At 39.7% G+C, this 19,476-nt stretch overlaps 1 protein-coding gene across 11 annotated transcripts in view; it reads left to right on the plus strand.

Moving 5' to 3' along the window:
* Positions 1–19,476, plus strand: part of LOC127967046 (NACHT, LRR and PYD domains-containing protein 14-like) — a 61,316-nt gene that overhangs the window by 12,774 nt on the left and 29,066 nt on the right. For all 11 annotated transcript variants that reach the window (XM_052568293.1, XM_052568294.1, XM_052568295.1 and 8 more), the window contains 2 exons: positions 13,336–13,509; positions 15,244–15,417. In XM_052568293.1, the coding sequence (XP_052424253.1) occupies positions 13,336–13,509; positions 15,244–15,417 (348 nt within the window). The remainder of the gene's footprint in view (positions 1–13,335; positions 13,510–15,243; positions 15,418–19,476) is intronic.

A 19,476-nucleotide genomic window follows, 5' to 3' on the forward strand; every position in this document is an offset into this window, starting at 1 on the left:
AAAAACTTTCCGAAACTTGTGACAAACCGGAAGGAGTATTTTGGGAACAAAAATACTCCTTCAAACGTACAACTTAATTTTTGAAACTTTGTCCATGTTTAGCATGGGAATCCAACTCTTTAACAGTGTAAAAAACTCAGTATGCATGAAATAGCATTTCACCCCCCCTTTAACACCTCTTCAGAGAGGAGAGGACACATCCTCCAGAAACACTGGTGAGCAGCGTCTGGACAGATTCAGTGCTGTGCAGGGACTCACAGGCCTGTCTTTCTTTGCACATGTCTTGTTGAAAGTCGCAAGGTGTTCAGCAGAGCAGTAAAATTAATAATATTTGCCTTCCCACCTAGAAGCCTAGGACGGAAGCTGCCATTTGTTATTTCAGCAGTAATTATTATTATTATTATCTCATCCTGCTGGATAGAATAATGCAAGAACAGGGCTTATTTTGAATGAAATGTAATGAGTGCATTCAGCATTTATCTTCCATTTGCATACAAACAAGCAGCTCCTGAAGACAAAAAAGCTGATGGTGTACTTTGCAGGTGTTCTTTTATATCCATAGTGCTCCGGTAATGACATCATAGAATGTCGTCTACCAATAGAATTGTTTTGTTTGCACACATGCTTCAAACACCAGAAACGCTGATAAACTTCCCCATAACATCAATCCAAGACACAGTGTCCTGTTCCTCCTCTCAGGGAACCATGGTTACAGTCATAATTTGAGACGTTCTCTGTCTCTTTAAATGAAAACACTTAAAATCATGGGAAAACACACCATGATGACTGTTTCACCATTTGATCTCTATGTATCTGTAGCCTATGTTGTGTAATGTCGTTTCATTCAGAGTAATTGTAATCCAGATTCAGTAATCTGAATCATTAGCTGCGTTTAGATGGACCCTACTGATCCGATCGTAATTGGACTAGAAGCACAAACACAATAAAAAAAGTCACGTGTAAACAGGTCAATCTGACTGAATTAGCCATATCTAACTAAAATTTTTATCAGATTGTAAGGGGTAGTTTATTCCTTTTGTAATCCGAGTGAGAGGACACGTAAAAGCTTCATCGAACTTAAAACCAAAACTGGAAATTGCGTAATTACGAGCTGTTCTTCCTGGTGAATAAAGTGACATAAATGAGTATCCATTCATTATAAAACAACCCTTTCACTCAGTGCCTGTGAAGTGGAGCAGCACCAACATCCCTTAACTGGTTTTGGGTGCAGGAAGGGGATCTTTTACTGCTTTATAAAGTAAGAAGCACCCCAACAGTTCATGTGCTGGTTATTGCCTAATTAAGACCCGAAGTAGATGAATATCATGACAACAGCAGGAAACTGTATATTTATGCAGTGTGCCCTGATTTATCAATCAGAATAAATTAATTTTGATGGAAGCAAAAAGTTTCCAATTGGCTCGTGAATGGTGAATGGCTTGAATAGTTCCTGTATCAAATTAAGGCCCGTCTTCTGAAATATGTGATTAGATAGCTGGGCCAGTGAGTGCTGTGATTGGTTAGCTGGGCCAGTGTGTGCTGTGATGGATAGCTGGGCCAATGTGCGCTGTGATTGGTTAGCTGGGCCAGTGTGTGTTGTGATTGGTTAGCTTGGCCAATGTGCACTGTGATTGGTTAGCTGGACCAGTGTGCGCTGTGATTGGTTAGCTGGGCCAGTGTGCGCTGTGATTGGTAAGCTGGGCCAGTGTGTGTTGTGATTGACAGCACTCGGTGCCTGGGGTCCTCTTCATACATTGCTTATTACATCCGAGATTAAATGTCACATCCAAGATGATATCATCACGCTAATCAGGATCTGATTAATTCGGTTCTTCGAATTGCCCTGCTGTTGATGATTAGTATGGCTGGATTGAGTTATCTGTTATAATTGCGCATTAATGGGTTGGTTTAAAAGGGGCTATATATCGATACTCGAAACCACGATCAGCAGCAATTGGCTGTTACGTGATAGATTTGATGAAAGTTTCTTAAGGGTCAAGATCATGTTATCTGCATCTCCTGCGCTCCATCAAGCCACTCCCATAATAGCCGTCATTACTCAAATTAATGCACGACTCTACATTATCTGTATAGCATGTGTGTAAGTCTTGTAAACAATTATAAAGTAATAATGTTATGACATAAGTATTTCAGTATGTAAAACTAGCTGTGTCTATAGTAGGCCATTATGGACTCAATAGAGCTTAAGGCCCAATCCCAATTCTACCCCTTAGCCCTTCCCCTTTCCCCTACCCCTCCATTTCGCACATTCACGTGAACGGGTAGGGGTGTCTCGATTCTCTATGGTTGGAGGGGTAGTGGTAAGGGGAAGGGCCAGATAGCCCTTCAAACTAAGATTCTTCGGGACCACACTTCAAACGAAGGGGTATGAATTATCTCGGCAACATGGCTGCTACAGCAAACAAAAAGACAAATAAATGTAAGCTTTTTTGGCATAAATAAATTTTAACGAAAAGTAATCATTTATTTAATGTTACATTCAATTGTGAGTTCATATTAATGGTCAAGTTACTGAAAGAAATGTTTGCAAAAAATCGCTAATATTTGCTAACATCATATCATTACAGACTGCATCACATCATATGTCTGATCAGGGCGATAACTGCCGTAGACATTGATGGGGGCTAATCCCCCCAGTAATTAGAAATCGCTAAACCATTTTCTCAAATATTGCCTATTCGAGAGAGAAAGAAATGGAAGTTGCGTGTATTCGCGTCTGTGCATTTATCTTTTTAGAGTGAGTTTACTTAAAAACAGCGATTGTATCCTCTCGTCGCTGGAAAATATAATGTAGCGATTCAGTATTTAAACTGTATTTCACTAGTTCACACTTACATATAATTAGCTGAGGTATGGTATGCGTATTTGGCGTGCTGTCCGGGGAAGGGCTCCGAGCTCGGGAATGGCCCGAACCTAGAGTACCCCCCTTCCCCGTCTATTTATAAGGTGAACTCAAAGTGAGGAGATGGGGTGGAGGAGGGATGCTGATAAACCGTCAATGGATAGAGGTAAGTCAGTGATATTTATACTATGGGATTGATTACTTGATAATGGTCCACCTGTGTTGATTAGGCTAAGTATCTGATGCGCTCCTCTCGAATCTTGTTAATAAAAACATAATTTCACTAGTTCACGCTTACATATAATTAGCTGAGGTATGGTATGCTTAGTTGCCGTGCTGTCCGGGGAAGGGCTCCGAGCTCGGGAATGGCCCGAACCTAGAGTACCCCCCAAAAAGCAAATGTACAAGAGGACAGCCGCCAGTTTAATGAACGCCCTCCCCCCTCAAATAATAGCATAGAGTACTGGCGGGGGCTGATTTGATTTTCTGAGAAGTCGTCTCGTTGGCAGGCCGGAAGGGCCTACATACTCCGGTGGGAGCGACTTAGGCATTGGTTGTTGGCACACAGTCGGTAGGGCTCGAGCCGATGCTCAACGGGAGCTTGTAGCGTTGGAACGGTGAGCCCTACCGGCCGATGAGGAGGAGCAGCATGGTTGTGGTGCCCGACCGGGAGGACCCGAGTTGCCTCACCCGGAATAGGTCACAGTGTCGGCGTACGGGCCCTACTGGCTGATAGCCCCTGCTATTCAGTGGGCGAAGGGCCTAATGCTGACCGTGAGGGCCCATGAAGCCTCCGACAGGAGATTGAGACTCAGGATGACGGACGTCTGGGTCCTTTCGGTTTGGCAGATAAAAAGCTTTGGGCTGCCTGAAAAGGAGGACTCTGGCGACATCCGAAGGGAGATCCCGACTTACGGCATCGGATGGATGCTGGCAAGCATAGGCCCGACTGGGAGAACTCTTGCCAGATGTTTGAAGGGAGCGCACGCATCAGACAGGTAAGCCTCGCCGGACGGGGAGAGTGGAAAGGAAAACCCGACTGGGAGGACTCTCGTGGCATCCGATGGGGCATTAATCTCAGAACATCAAACGGGTAAGCCTCGCCAGGCGGGGTTAAAAGATGTGAGGATAGCTGAGAGTTTTTTTCTTTTTGCAGGATTTGACGGGAGGTCAAGACTCGTAGCGTCGGACGGTTAAGCCTCGCCTACCGTCAAATGGAAAGGTAAGTTGCGTGGCCGAGAGACTCTTACCGATGTCCGAAGGGAGCACATGCATTGAACGGGTTAAATCTCGCCGACCGTAGAGTGGAAAGGTAAAGGTTGTCTGTCCAGGAAGCTCTCGCTGGCGTCCATAGGGAGCACACGCTTCGAACAGGTAAGCCTCTCCAGATGTGGGACAGAAAAGGTAACATTAGGTGGCCAGGAGGCTCTCGCCATCATCCAACGGGGACTTCGTGTTCCCGGAAACAACTGGGTAAGCCTCGCAGGCCATAGGATGGAAAAGGTAAGTTTGTGTGGTTGTGAGGCTCTCGTCGACGTCTTATGGGAGTTTGCTACTCACGGCATGAGACGGGTAAGCCTTGACGACCGTAGGAAGGAAGGAGGGTTTATTTGTGTGTTTGGTACTTGCGGCATCGGACGGCTTGCTTATTGGGTTTTGTGACCTAGACCACGTGGAATGGTAGTGGTTGTCTGGCCAGGAGGCTCTCGCCAGCGTCCGATGGGAGCACTCGCATCGAATGAGTAAGCCTCGCTGGCCAAAGGATGGAAAAGGTCAGGTTGTCTAGTCGGGAGGCTCTGACCGACGTCCGATAGGAGCTTAGCTCCAGGAATCGAACGGGTAAACCTCTCTGGCTGAAGGACGGAAAAGGTTGTCTAGCCAGGAGGCTCTTACCTTCGTCAGACAGGAGCTTAGCTCCCGGAATCGAACAGTTAAGCCTCGCTGGCCAAAAGACGGGAAAGGTAAGGTTGTCTAGCCGGGAGGCTCTCACCTACGTCCAATGGGAGCCCAGACTCCATGCATTGGATGGGCAAACCTCTCCGTACGTAAGACAGAAAGGCAAGGAAGGTAGCCGGGGGCTTTCACCTACGTCCGAAGGGAGTGTGGCTCCTGGCAACGAAAGGGTAAGCCTTGCTGGCCACAGAATGGAAAAGGTGAGGTTGTCTGGCCAGGAAGGCTCTCATCAGCATCCGATGGGAGCTCGAGCTCCTGGCATCGAAGAGAGAAGCTTCGCCGACCATAGGATAGAAAAGTTAAGGTTATCTGGCCAGGAGGCTATAGCTGGCATCCAGTGTTTTCTTTCAGTCTGCAACATGTACCTATCGAACACCAACGAATACATCGCAGCTAAAACAAATTTTCCCTCCAATGGCAAGGCATATATAATTTTTTTTTTTTTATCGGGTAAGCTTTGCTGGTGGTCGGATGGAAAGTCCAAGATTGCTTAAGCGGTAAAGCTCTTGCAGCATCTGACAGGAGTTTAATACTCGTGATCTCATACGAGTAAGCTTTGTTGATAGTTGAAAGGAGAAGGCAAAGGTTGGCTCAACCAGGAGTACTCTTGCACCGCCTGACGGAGTTCAATACTAAGGACGATTTGGTTATCTACGAGGGTAGACGCTGTGAGGCTTACTTGAGTAATTGTTTAGAAAATCCAATGAGCTGCTTCCGATAACGAGTCAGAAAAAATCTTGGTGCAGTCATTGTATTCGAAATTAAGCGTGCAAAAATAAATTGGATTTCCTGTACCAGTGTACCCCGAATAGGTGCCATGAATCAGCGATGTGGTCATTGTTAAATCATCATATTGTCAGCATGTGAGATCGATGGTACATATCGACGATGTAATTGTGCATGGGTGGAGTAAGAGAAAGATTCTTTATTCTTCACAGAGCTTACTATTTTCCATTTTAACCATGCAGGTGCACGAAAAAGAGCCTATGGAATCACCAATAATCGAAAAATATACTTTCAGACGTACTGATAAACTGGCATTAAATATAAAATACTATATTCAAAACAGCTAGTTCATGTAGTTGGCACTACTGTCATCCCACTTGTCCTGTGAAAAATTTTCCACATCTGCACACGGAAGTTATCAGTCTAAATGTTCTGCAAAATCAGTCAACGGTGCCAAAACAATAGTAGATTTCATTTAAAGTCCAACGATTTAACACTAATATGGACGTAAACGAACGCTTTAAATATAAGGTATTCAAAAACAGGTAAGTTCATATATTTGGAGTGATTTCGGTTGAACTGATGCCTTGGACCACGTGCCTCATGATGGGACCGACGCGCCGCCCGGGAAACAAGAATGAGATGCATTTTAACTAGGGTTGTAACGGTATGAGATTTTCACGGTATGATAATCATTTCAGAAAACACCGCGGTTATACGGTTTCACGGTATTAAACAATCAAAACTGTTTTTTTTTTTTGGGGGGGGAGGGGGTTTAGGGGGAGAACAAATGTTTGAAAGTAGTGATGCAAAATATTGATTAATTCCATAATCGATTGTCGTTTAAATTAACAATCAATTTATCTATTAATCGTTAACCATAATGCTGCAAAATGGATCTATTGCAGGCAGCAGTCACTGGCATGACAGAATGTGGTAAAGCCACACACACACACACAAAACGCTTTCTCACTTGAATTAAAGGGGGCTTTAGTCTGAATAAAATGCTAGTACAAGGATTATAAAATGAATAGATGTGATTAGGATAATTTTATAAAATGAAGAGAGAGCGCCATACATTTGAGATTAATTTACTTTGTTGACTTTCCTATCCCGCACAGAGACCGCTGAACGTGTCTCTTTAAATGGTTTTGTGGTGCTCGTTGTTGTATTTTAAAACACAATTACAATGTTTTCAACTGACATTATGGCATTTAAAATAAAATGATCCCAAATGTAACTGTGGCGCGCGTGTGACTGCGCTATGCATTAAGTGAACCGCATCCATCGGCGCTGCTGCAGCAAAACACTGTTGCTCCCATTAATTTGATCCTGCTGGATTCTGTTTTAGAAAATGTCAGATTTATAATTTTTGCGTTCTGGTAGGCCTAGCCTATTTGTTTTAAAAAATCAAGCATACAGTGCATTAGGTCATGACAGCGCGTGCATGTGACCAGTGTAACATTTTAAATGTTTAGTTGACTGTATTTTATTTTGATAATGAACAGACTGCGATGTAAGTTTGAATCGCCTGAATATACGTGTGCTCCAGGCTCCGACGCGATCGAAACGGCTGAGACAGAGAGAGAGAAAAAAAAACACCGGGTTAGGAAAATGTTAGATGACCATGCCTCTGCCGTTCGAGATATAGCCTTCATTAATGTGGCTTAATTTGTTCTGGTTTACCGGTTTCTTTTCTTAAATCTTTTAATTTCGCAGGTTTATTTTAATTATCTTTCACTTTTAATCGCATCTCTTAGGCTACTGTGTGTGGTAAACATGGGAAGGGAAATTAAAGATTTCATGAATTAATAATTTGTTCGATTTATTAATTTGTTCCCTTATTTCAGTTAAATCATGGGTTATTTAGGGAACAAAATTAACGAAACATGGACAATTGCCACAAATTAATAAGTAGTAGAAACGAATTAACAAGTTGTAGGAATGAATAGCCTATCTGTCCTATGTCCCGCAGCCCTGCAGAGTGCAGTTATCTGATGAAATGACTAAATTTCTATTGCTTTTCATGTTGAATTAATTTTGTGTTCTTTCTATTATAATGTACTTTTAAAGTTTAAATCACATTAAAAGCTTAATTAGTACACTGTGAATGAATGATGATACGGTCAATGTAACTCACAGCCGCTCGCACGTGTTCTGTGCATGAACTGCACCAAGCCCAACATTACATCAGTTAACCTTTTTCAGCCTTAATCGATCAATCTCTTATCGACAATTATTTGAAAGCATGTTTTAATTCAAATTTTTTTAATCAAAAACAAGAAAATTTTACCGTTGATTATTTATTAGTTTAATAACTTATATTTATCATTAATAAATAAAATAATAATTAGCTAGCTGTAAATTCATTGTCATGACTGGATTCTGTGCTTCACTCCGCATCACAGAAATCATAATGCATTAACCTTAAATTATAAATGGGACATAGCTGTATCTGCACGGGATGATGATTTTCTGAATAGGTAAACATGTTCGATGCATTTGCTCATTTTGCAGCCGCTTTCCGACCACAGTTTTTGCAAACTGTTTCTACCTTCAAGGACAAATAAGCATTCGTCTTTTCTATACAAAAAGTATTCCCATAGGCCTACTAGTGCCAATTTTAACTCATATTTTGACGTGGGATCGAGATTAGAGATAACGGCCTCTGTCTCTGATGTTGTCTCCGATGTATGTGTGGGTGAAGCAAGAGAACAGTTAAAAGGCCGTTCACGTATTGCGTCCTTTGCGCACTCAAGTTCGTTATTTCAAATGTAGCAAACGCGCTCGTTTTTTCCAGGCGCCTCTGCACCGCATCGAGTTAAAAACATCTCAACTTTTCATAATGCCGCGAGCCCACCGCAGGTCATGTTCCTCACCTTTCCCGTAACAACGTTGAAAGCTCAGCCAAGATGAAGGAACAGCTGATCATAGCTGTATGTGGATTGCCATTTTTAAATAAATCAAGTAGCAGAGCTACTGCAAGCAATTTTTAGTGTTGCAAATTCATTTATCCATGGCTGAAATTTCCAAGTCTTCATGGAGAGAGTGGGTCATTGTTGCTTAGCAACGGCAGACGCCTCAAGAGCGCTAGTGCCAGAAGGCTTTGGGAAAAAATCAGAAAGCAGCTTGTCTAACGTTTTCCACGTGTTTTAGGCGCGATATATGAACTGCCCCTTAGGTGGAACGTTGTTGCCTAGGCGCAGGTGAGATTCTGTGTTTGTTATTTTCTCTCAATATCGTAGATAAGCAAATGTACACGGTATGATAATTGTACATGTTTATATCGTGGTATATCGTCATACTGGTATATCGTTACAACCCTAATTCTAACGTTACTGTGGCATTAAACTCCGTTAGTGAGAGCTTGTTTAAAATATGGCACGTATCGGATTACCTGTTACATTACAATGGAATACCTTATATCTGCAACAATGTATGTCTATTTGTGGATGGAGACTTCTTCGCCGCCTACGGGCTTGAATCATCCTTTGAGAGCACGGGCGAGCGTGAAATGCAGTGTTGAGATGGGATAACGGAGCAGTTTGATAGCTGAATTATGGTAGGCCGCCTAATAATGACAATAAAAAACGTTGATTGGAGAATGAGCCAAATATCGACTTGGCTATCGTCGATACATGATACTATTGGGAGCCTGCGGGAGCAGACACTGCAGCAGCAGTGGGGAGATGCCGAGAACAGAGAAGTAAAGGGGAGCATGGGAAGCAGAGCAGAGGAGAGATCAATCAATCAATCACCTTTATTTATATAGCGCTTTAAACAAAATACATTGCGTCAAACCAACTGAACAACATTCATTTGGAAAACAGTGTCTCAATAATGCAAAATGATAGTTAAAGGCATTTCTTTATTGAATTCAGTTATGTTATCTCTGTTCAGTTTAAATAGTGTCTGTGCATTTATTTGCAATCAAGTCAACGATATCGCTGTAGATGAAGTGACCCCAACTAAGCAAGCCAGAGGTGACAGCGGCAAGGAACCGAAACTCCATCGGTGACAGAATGGAGAAAAAAACCTTGGGAGAAACCAGGCTCAGTTGGGGGGCCAGTTCTCCTCTGACCAGACGAAACCAGTAGTTCAATTCCAGGCTGCAGCAAAGTCAGATTGTGCAGAAACTTGTACAGTTTCCTGTGGTCTTATCCTGGTGGTCCTCTGAGACAAGGTCTTTACAGGGGATCTGTATCTGGGGCTCTAGTTGTCATGGTCTCCGCTGTCTTTCAGGGCAGTAGAGGTCCTTTCTAGATGCTGATCCACCATCATGTCTGGATACGTACTGGATCCGGGTGACTGCAGTGACCCTCTGATCTAGATACAGACTGGATCTGGTGGCCACGGTGACCTCGTAACAAGAGAGAAACAGACAAATATTAGCGTAGATGCCATTCTTCTAATGATGTAGCAAGTACATAGGGTGTTATGTGAAGTGTTTCCGGTTCTGGTTTACCTAATTAATGCAGCCTAAAAATCCAGCGTTGACAAGTTTATTTTCTCCTGGATGTTCTCCTGAGCTGCACGATTTCCGATATGTGTGTGTCAGTAAGCAGCTCATTAATAAAGAACAATAATTAAAGGCTCTAATGCACACCAGCATATGTGTGTATTGTAAGAGCTAGACGACGAATGATGGCGTGTGATGTCATGGCAGTGGTGTCCCAATCCTTAGGGGAATATTTTAGGGGAAGGGGTAGGCGGAGGGGGTAGGTGGAGGGTATAAAATAGAATTGGGATTGGGCCTAAAGGGTTAGTTCACCCAATAATCAAAATTATGTCATTAACCCTCTGGAGTTCATTATCGCATATACGCATTATGAGTCATTTTCTCCTGATAACCCCGAAATGAACTTAAATTACACTTTCAGTTTTAATCGTACAGATAAGAGCAATACATCAATCGAATCTGTAAAGGGTCTACTTTTTTGGTATACAGACATAATAACAACAAAACTTTGTGCACTTATAAAATAAAGATAACATACAAGGTGTGCTGTCTGCAGCCTTTGTCTGCACTGATCTTCATTTACAAACACGTCATTAAAATGAACTGTAACTGCGTGAATAGTCAACGAAGAGATATGAGAAGAGAGATATCTATAGAAAGCCTGCTTTTAAACTAAACAAGTGCCCTCGAAAACACATATTCTGTGATAAAGTAATCCATATGAAAACAACGCGATATCCGTTTTTCACGTCTCTCTTCATTATCTTCTGATGTGACCACGCCCCCGCACTGAACGCTCTATTCAGATTATAATATTTCAAACTGAAGTGTGCAGCTTGAATACGCCCACACACAAAAAAAGCAGCGAGACTGTTCAAGTTTTTTTATTTTACTGTTTGCTTCGCAATGAGAGGAATAAGACATAATTCACCCCAAAAAGATGTGATGTGGTTGAGGATTTGAGATTTGGATTTCCTCAGAAAAAAAGAATGAAGCACTTTATTCAGCACAGATCATAAACATAAGTAATTCTCTTTTTATTTATTTATATACTTGTACTAGTTTTCAAATAACGTGTAAATATTTTACTAGTTAGACTTTTTCCAAATAATTTTTCCTGACTAAATGTATAATCAAGTGAAATATTATGAAGTTTCAATAACAATATACAATACTATACCATTCAAAAGCTTGATGTAAATAATATAAATAACAAATAAATGTAACTGTAACAAATGTAAATGTAACAGACAATGCTGTTCTTTTAATTTATCCCCCCTAAAAAAACTGAAAAATATTCTCAGCTCTTTTCAACATTAATAATAATAATAATAATAATAACAATAAATGTTTTTTTGTAGAAAATAAGATTGTTAAAAGGATTTCTGAAGGATTGTGTGACTGGAGTAATGATGCAAAACAATTAGTTTGAAGGTCAGCTTTGATTGTTCTAATAAACTGATTAACTGCTCCCCCAAGTGGATATTAAATTATGTTGTGGGATAATTAAATATATTCTAAATAAACTACAAACATAAAAAATTAAAAAAATTATATAGATTTATTTTGTCCTCAAGTCTTCCCTCTCAGTGACACATAGCTGACTTAAAGGCTCATTATGTAGCTCATTATGCAGGCCTTTGTCTTCTCAGGTGTAAATCACAATGATATTCATGAAAGTTGACACCTACTCGCATATGACTTTTACCAATAAAAAGTGTCTTAGGAATTTTAATCAATATATTGTTTTATGTGATTGAGTAAACAAGGTGATTTTCACATAATTTAGAAAGAATAATTCTAGGCTAGAAGCTCCAGTTCTCAACAATCCCGGGAACCAATGTTCTGTATGTGTTTTATTGCCTTATTCAAGTGTTTTAACATTTTTAGTTTTTCAATAACCATGCATAACATTTTTTTCTCAAAAATACAATTATGTAAATACATGCATTTCACATATTATTTTAGCCCAGTTTGTGCTGATTACAGTGAGATTAGACTTTACCCATTTAGATATTTGTAAGAAACTGGAAAAAAGCACAAATGTCAGGGCATGACAAAACTTCTCCAGGCCCCAGAAATACCCTTAGACTCCAGAGGATTAATAACTCACCCTCATGTCGTTCCAAACCTGTGAGACCTCCGTTCATCTTCGGAACACAGTTTAAGATATTTTAGATTTAGTCCGAGAGCTCTCAGTCCCTCCATTGAAACTGTGTGCACAATATAACTGTCCATGTCCAGAAAGGTAAGAAAAACATCATCAAGTTAATCAATGTGACATCAGAGGGTCAGTTAGAATTTGTTGAAGTATCGAAAAAACATTTTGGTCCAAAAGTAGCAAAAACTACATCTTTATTCAGCATTGTCTTCTCTTCAGAGTCTGATTATTGTCCCTGGTTTAGTAGGATCCTCTTGTAATAAAGTTACCTACATTTTACCCAGTTTATTATTCTAAATTGTATCATAAGTTAAGGAAAATGATCGGTACATGAAACATCAACTGTCCAGGTATTGTAAGGTTGATGCTCTGTTTCTGTTCCGGGACTTATTTTGATGTTCTTTTCATCATGTGTTATCTTGTTTCTAGATTCCTTTGATTATTTCCTGTGTCTTTTGTTTGCTTGGGGCGCGTTCAAGCTCAAACCGGTGTGCAATGTTTTCCTACGGTTTTATCAGTCAGCAGCAACATGCTAATAAACCACAGTTTCCACAAACCCCTTCACTTGATTGGGATGTTCTCTTTTATTCTGGAAGTCAAGAGCAGTAACTGTAACATTGAGCGTATTTTGCAGTATTAAACACATATTTATACCGATTTCATCAGGCTCAAAAAACTCTTCAAAAAGAACACAAAGAATGGCCTTCTCAGCTGCCATAGTTGCCACTCTTGCGTCATCACAACAGGGTGTTCAACGCATCACCGCTTCCATTTAAAAATGGTTTTCAGCATTTTGTTGAATGCAGCCCTGGTTCCTAACTATGTTCTTGTTTGTTTCCATAGTTTCTGATTAGTTTGTTACCTGTGTCTAGTTTGGTTCTTCATATTAAAAAAAACAAATACAAACTTTCTGCAACTGGATCCACTCTCCCTTCTCTGCCTTGCAGTGACATATGTTTCAGTATTTCAATGCTTCATAAAACACCTATTTAAATCTAATGAATGCCATTAAATGTGGTGTTATAGCCTTACATTCTTTCTTAAAGCAAAATCCATCAGATATATTCACTGATTATTGAGTTTACTTGAACTGTATCACACTGTCAAAGCCCTGACAAATTAATAAACACAGTAAGTAAACTCATATTGCTGTTTGTTTTGTTCTTTACACAGACTATGTGGGTGTAATCTCACTGCTCAGTCCTGTGAAAGTTTGTCTTCAGCTCTACAATCCTCAAACTCTGTCCTGAGAGAGCTGGACCTGAGTAACAATGACCTGCAGGATTCTGGAGTGAAGCTTCTTTCTGATGGACTGAAGAGCCCAAACTGTCAGCTGGAGATTCTGAGGTAAATGATTTTCCATAAAATAATTAACAAAATATTTTGTGTGTTTATCAGATTGTAAAGCTTGTGGTGTAACATGCATTGTGCATCTGCCCTTTTATTTGATTTGCTGTCTTAACCATTTTGACCTTAATAAACACTGTTAGACAGCTGAGGCAGACCTAGTAAGTATTTTGTTATCCACACTTTTCCCGGTGAGAGGCTTCAACACCTGCACTTTTTCTGCAGTTTTGTACTAACGCCTTACTACAGTCACTCCTCCATTTCTCTGGCCGCTCTGTGTCTGCGCTCGCTGTGGCTGCCTCCTCTTCCCCTCCCTCTCAAAGGTGACACAGGCTTTGAGTGTGACTGGCTGATGATTGGTTGTTCTGCCTTAAGTCCTGCCTCAGCTCATGCTGAGGAGGCGGGAAGATATGGTTATTTATATGGTTATTATGGTATCTCCCTTTTTCAGGTACTTTGAATGAGTGTTTATGCTTTCAAGGTTTTTAAATAAGCTTGGTATGTGTTTGGGAAGATGTTGTGTTATTGTTTTGTTGACATTTCAAGAGTTTTTGGTATTATATTTCTAATGCTAATTGTTATTATTGGGATATTGTTCAGCAGCTAGCTAAATTCGTGATGAAGAAGGCAGGGAATTGACCAGGAGGGGATACAAATTGCCATTGTTAAGCATTTGTTAAGTGTATTTATGGGTTTATTGCCAGTGCAATTGATTTTGATATTTTGAGCATTGTTTGTTGATTAGCTGAATACTTCTGCTTCGCAGCACCATGACCCAAACCCACCTCAACAGTGTTGCTGTGTGTAATGTACATAAAGACAAGCTGGACAGTGTAAACAGAAAAAAGTTTGCTGAACACTTTGTCTCCTGTAAGGAGCCCTTACGAAAAAAGTAGTATACTTCAAGTTTATTTTACCAAGTATACTTAAAAATAAACTTAAGTAAAGTTCAAGTATATTTTAATGTAAACTTTATGTAGCAAGTATACATATATCAATGTTCTAGTGAAGAATATCAAACATTGGATAATCTGCGCAAATAATTAGTGGAGATGTGTCCTGTTCAGTGTCGGTTGTGGTTATACACAAGACATCAAATCAGTATCTAAGTTACAAAGTTACTGTAAACTCTAGTGTTTAGTAGTGGTGCAAAGAATCACAACACTCACGGTTTGGATCATATTATAGATTTTGATTCATGGATCAGATAATTTTTTGGATGAGCAAAAAAATATATATAATAATTAAAAACTTACAATTTTTTTAAAAACTGAATTGTGTGTTTTTCTGCATGTGTGCGCTTTAGCTGTGTGCAGCAGTAGCTGAGTGCACAGAAAACAGCATGCTAGTTAAAACTGCTTGAATGTGTAAACTGGCAAGAAAAACATTCACTATGATGGTGAAACCTAACAGTTAATCCATGAATCACAGGCATGCCAAACTGTGGGGCTTGGTCTGTTCGGATCAGGGATAATTTACAATCTGTTGCACCCCTAGTGTTTAGGTGCCCGACTCACCATCACTTAGCTGAGAGCCCTCTGTGCTTCTCACACAGTTTTTTTCATTCATTGATAGTGACATATACATTATTGCATATATAATGAGGGATACATTTATTTTTAATACAAAGCAAACCTTTAGACATGACCGTATATGAATAATTAATGGCTAAAATGTGTATAAATGTGTGAAAGAGATGTCTGAGTATCACATGGATTATTCCTGTTTTTGTAGAATGTCTGGCTGTATGGTGACAGAGAAAGGATGTCGCTATGTATCTTCAGCTCTTAGTTCAAACGCCTCACACCTAAGAGAACTGGATCTGAGCTACAATCACCCAGGAGATTCAGGAGTCAAGCTGCTTTCTGAAAAACTTCAGGATCCAAACTGCCCACTGGACAAACTGAAGTATGTCAAGCAGAACGTTTTTTTTTTCTTTTCATATTGTTATAAATATATTAAGCTTTTCATAATTTAAGCTTCAGGCACAGTTAGGCTTTAGGTCACAGTTAAAATGTCTTTAAGTCAAGTCACCTTTATTTATACAGCGCTTAAAAAAGATTGTGTCAAAGCAACTGAACAACATTAGGAAAACAGTATGTCAATAATTTAAAATGACAGTTAAAGGCAGTTCATCATTGAATTCAGAATTAAGCTATCTATTGCTCACTTATCTAGCAGCTCTGTTTCATGTCGGAGACACGTTCTGTTTTTGCGCTTGCCAAATTCTGCCTTGTAAATAGCAAATCCATCATGGCATAAGCGCAAATGGCTCTTAAAGGGAATGTAAGGTGAGACTCTGATTGCACGTTACACCCAAAAAAACACCCATTGGTCATCAAGAGAATAGGGACAACCAGTTTAGACCATGTGCCCGGGCACGCAAACCGTTTTTCTGTTGTTAAAATAGCAAAAGTGGATTTGGACACGCCCTGAGTGCACCTGCGCTGTGCTCTTTACACTTTGCGTTTAGATCGTTAAAATAGGGCCCATCATTTCGGTTTTCCTTGTCTCCCCTGTCTTCAGGGTTGTAGAGGTTCTTTCTTGGTGCTGTTCCACCATCTGGTCTGGATACATACTGGATCTGGGTGACTGTAGTGACCATCTGGCTTGGATACAGACTGGATCTGATGGCTATGGTAACCTTGGAATAACAGAGAAGCAGACTAATATTAGCGTAGATGCCATTCTTCTAATGATGAAGCGAGTACATTGGGTGTTATGGGAAGTGTTCCCGGTTTCCGGTTTACCTAATTAATGCAGCCTAAAAATCCTTTAACGGATTTGGATATTAGAAGCATATTAGTGTGTTATGTGTAAACCAGGTTAAAGAAATTGGTCTTTAATCTAGATTTAAACTGCAAGAGTGTGTCTGCCTCCCGAACAATGTTAGGTAAGTTATTCCAGAGATTAGGCGATTTTTGATATTCTAGGTATTACCACATTGCCTGAGTTTTGATAATGCAACAGACATGGAGGATTATAACGTAACAAGAGCTCGTTCAAATACTGAGGTGCTGAATTAATCAGGACTTTATAAGTAATAAGTAAGATTTTAAAATGTATACAATGTTTGATAGGGAGCCAGTGTAGAGTTGACAGAACCGGGCTAATATGGTCATACTTCAAGTAAGAACTCTTAGCTACTGCATTTTGGACTAACTGGAGTTTGTTTATTAAGTGTGACATGTGATGTGACATACAGCCAAGTATGGTGACCCATACTCGGAATTCGTGCTCTGCTTTTAACCCATCCAAAGTGCACACACACACTGTGAACACACACCCGGAGCAGTGGGCAGCCATTTATGCAGTTGGGGGTGCAGTGCCTTGCTCAAGGGCACCTAAGTCGTGGTATTGAAGGTGAAGAGAGAACTGTACATGCACTCCCCCCACCTACAATTCCTGTCGGCCCGAGACTCTCTAAGGGGAAGGCCACAACTTCCCCTTGGTATGAAGCGTGCAGAACAACCACCCAATAAAGCATTACAATAATCTAACCTCGAGGTCATAAACGCATGGATTAACATTTCTGCATTTGACATTGAGAGCATAGGCCATAATTTAGATATATTTTTGAGATGGAAAAATGCGGTTTTACAAATGCTAGAAACATGGCTTTCAAAGGAAAGATTGCGATCAAATAGCACACCTAGGTTCATAACTGATGACGAAGAGTTGACAGAGCAGCCATCAAGTTCTAGGTTATAAGATGCAGAGTTTTTAGGTCCTTTAATTTAATGTTTTTTTCTTCAGAATTTAGCAGTAAGAAATTACTCGTCATACAGTTTTTTAAATCGACTATGTATTCCGTTAGTTTTTCAAATTGGTATGTTTCGCCAGGTTGCGAAGAAATACAGAGCTGAGTATCATCAGCATAACAGTGAAAGCTAACACTGTGTTTCCTGATGATTTTTCCAAAGTGTAACACAAAGAGCGTGAAGAGTAACAGCTCTAATACTGAGCCTTGAGGTACTCCATACTACACTTGTGTTCGATATGTTATCACTTCATTCACTTCTACGAATTGATATCGGTCATATAAGTACAATTTAAACCATGCTAATACACTTCCATTAACGCCAACGAAGTGTTCTAGTCTATGCAAAAGAATGTTGTGGTGACTAGCGTCAAACGCAGCACTAAGATCTAATAGCACTAATAGAGAGATACAACTACGATCAGATGATAAGAGCAGGTCATTTGTAACTCTAAGGAAAGCAGTCTCAGTACTATGATACGGTCTAAATCCTGACTGGAAATCCTCACAGATACCATTTTTCTCTAAGAAGGAATATACTTGTGAGGATACTACCTTTTCTATTATCTTGGAGAGAAAAGGGAGATTTGAGATTGGTTTATAATTAAATAGTTATTTTGGGTCAAGTTGTGTTTTTTGATGAGAGGCTTAATAACAGCTAGTTTGAAGGTTTTAGGGACATATCCTAATGACAATGAGGAAGTAATAATAGTCAGAAGAGGATCTATGACTTCTGGAAGCACCTATTTTAGGAGCTTAGAATGAATAGGGTCTAACATACATGTTGTTGGTTTAGATGTTTTAACAAAGTTTATACAAATCTTCCTCTCCTATAGTAGAGAATGAGTGGAACTGTTCCTCAGAGGATCTAACTGAAACATTGTTCAATAAATTACCCAGTAAGAAATTAAAATAATTGTTGCCTATGTTTATGTTGGAAAGTTTATATATTACAATACACTATATATTACGTATTCAGCTGCACAGAAAATATAAATGTATTATTGATGTATGCCAATTAATAACTGGCTGGGGACTACAGCTGGAAATTAGCCGTAGAGGCTAAAGCTGCTCTTTTGATTAAAAGAGGTTGTCCACATTACTATAAACCAATAAAGTAAAGTAAAGTAAAGTAATTTTAAAGTTATGAATGAAATCTGCAATTATTGCTAAACTAAACCTGTGGGAGACACTTGATATAAAACCATCAGGCTTTTAAAAAATTATGTAACACTGTGTCTACACAGTTTTTTACAGAGCAAACGTTTTCTTTTGCATATATATTAGTATACTCGTAAATGTACGGTTTCAATACTCCTTGGGACTAAATTTCCCAAGTATACTGATTTCCCAAGCTTAGTTTCTAGTATATAAATGTACAGTCATGTCCAAAAATGTTGACACCCTTGGTAAATATGATCAAAGAAGGCTGTGTGAAAATTAATCTGCATTGTTAATCCTATTGATATTTTATTTAAAACATTCACAAAAATGTATCTTTTCATTACATAATAAGAATTTTAAATGGGGGGGGGGGGTTTCATTATGAAATAAATGTTTTTCTCAAATACTCATTGACCACAATTAATGGCACCCATTTATTCAATACTTTTTAAAACATTTTAAAACCTTCATTTCCCAGTTTAACAGGTCTAAATTTTCTCCTATAATGCCTGATGAGGTTAGAGAACAACAGACAAGAGATCAAAGAACATTTTTTCATACAGAATCACTCCAAGACCCTTTAGATTCCCAGCTCCATGTTGGTGCTCCTCCTCTTCAGTTCACTCCTCTCATTTTCTATAGGGTTCAGGTCAGAGGACTTGAATGGCTATAGCAGAAGCTTTCCTTTTTGCTCAGTGACCCATTTCTGTGTTTTTTTTTTAGGTTGGAGTTTGGATTATTGTACGGTTGGAAGGTCCAAACATGGCCTATTAAAAGATTTCAGTCACTTACTGATTTTTTTATCTGTTGGTATTTAATAGAATCCATGATGCCATGCATCTAAACAAGATGTCAAGGACCTCCAGCAGAAATATAGGCCCACAACTTCAAAAATACAGCAGTATATTTCATTGTACACATGGGGTACTTTTTATCTCTTTGTTCACCAAACCCTTCTTGAGTGTTTGCTGCTAAAAACAATTTTTTTTGTTTCATCTCGGCATAGAAGCCAGTCCCATTTAAAGTTCCAATCATGTCTGATA

This window comes from Carassius gibelio, chromosome A4, assembly GCF_023724105.1.
Source record: "Carassius gibelio isolate Cgi1373 ecotype wild population from Czech Republic chromosome A4, carGib1.2-hapl.c, whole genome shotgun sequence".
NCBI lineage: Eukaryota > Metazoa > Chordata > Actinopteri > Cypriniformes > Cyprinidae > Carassius > Carassius gibelio.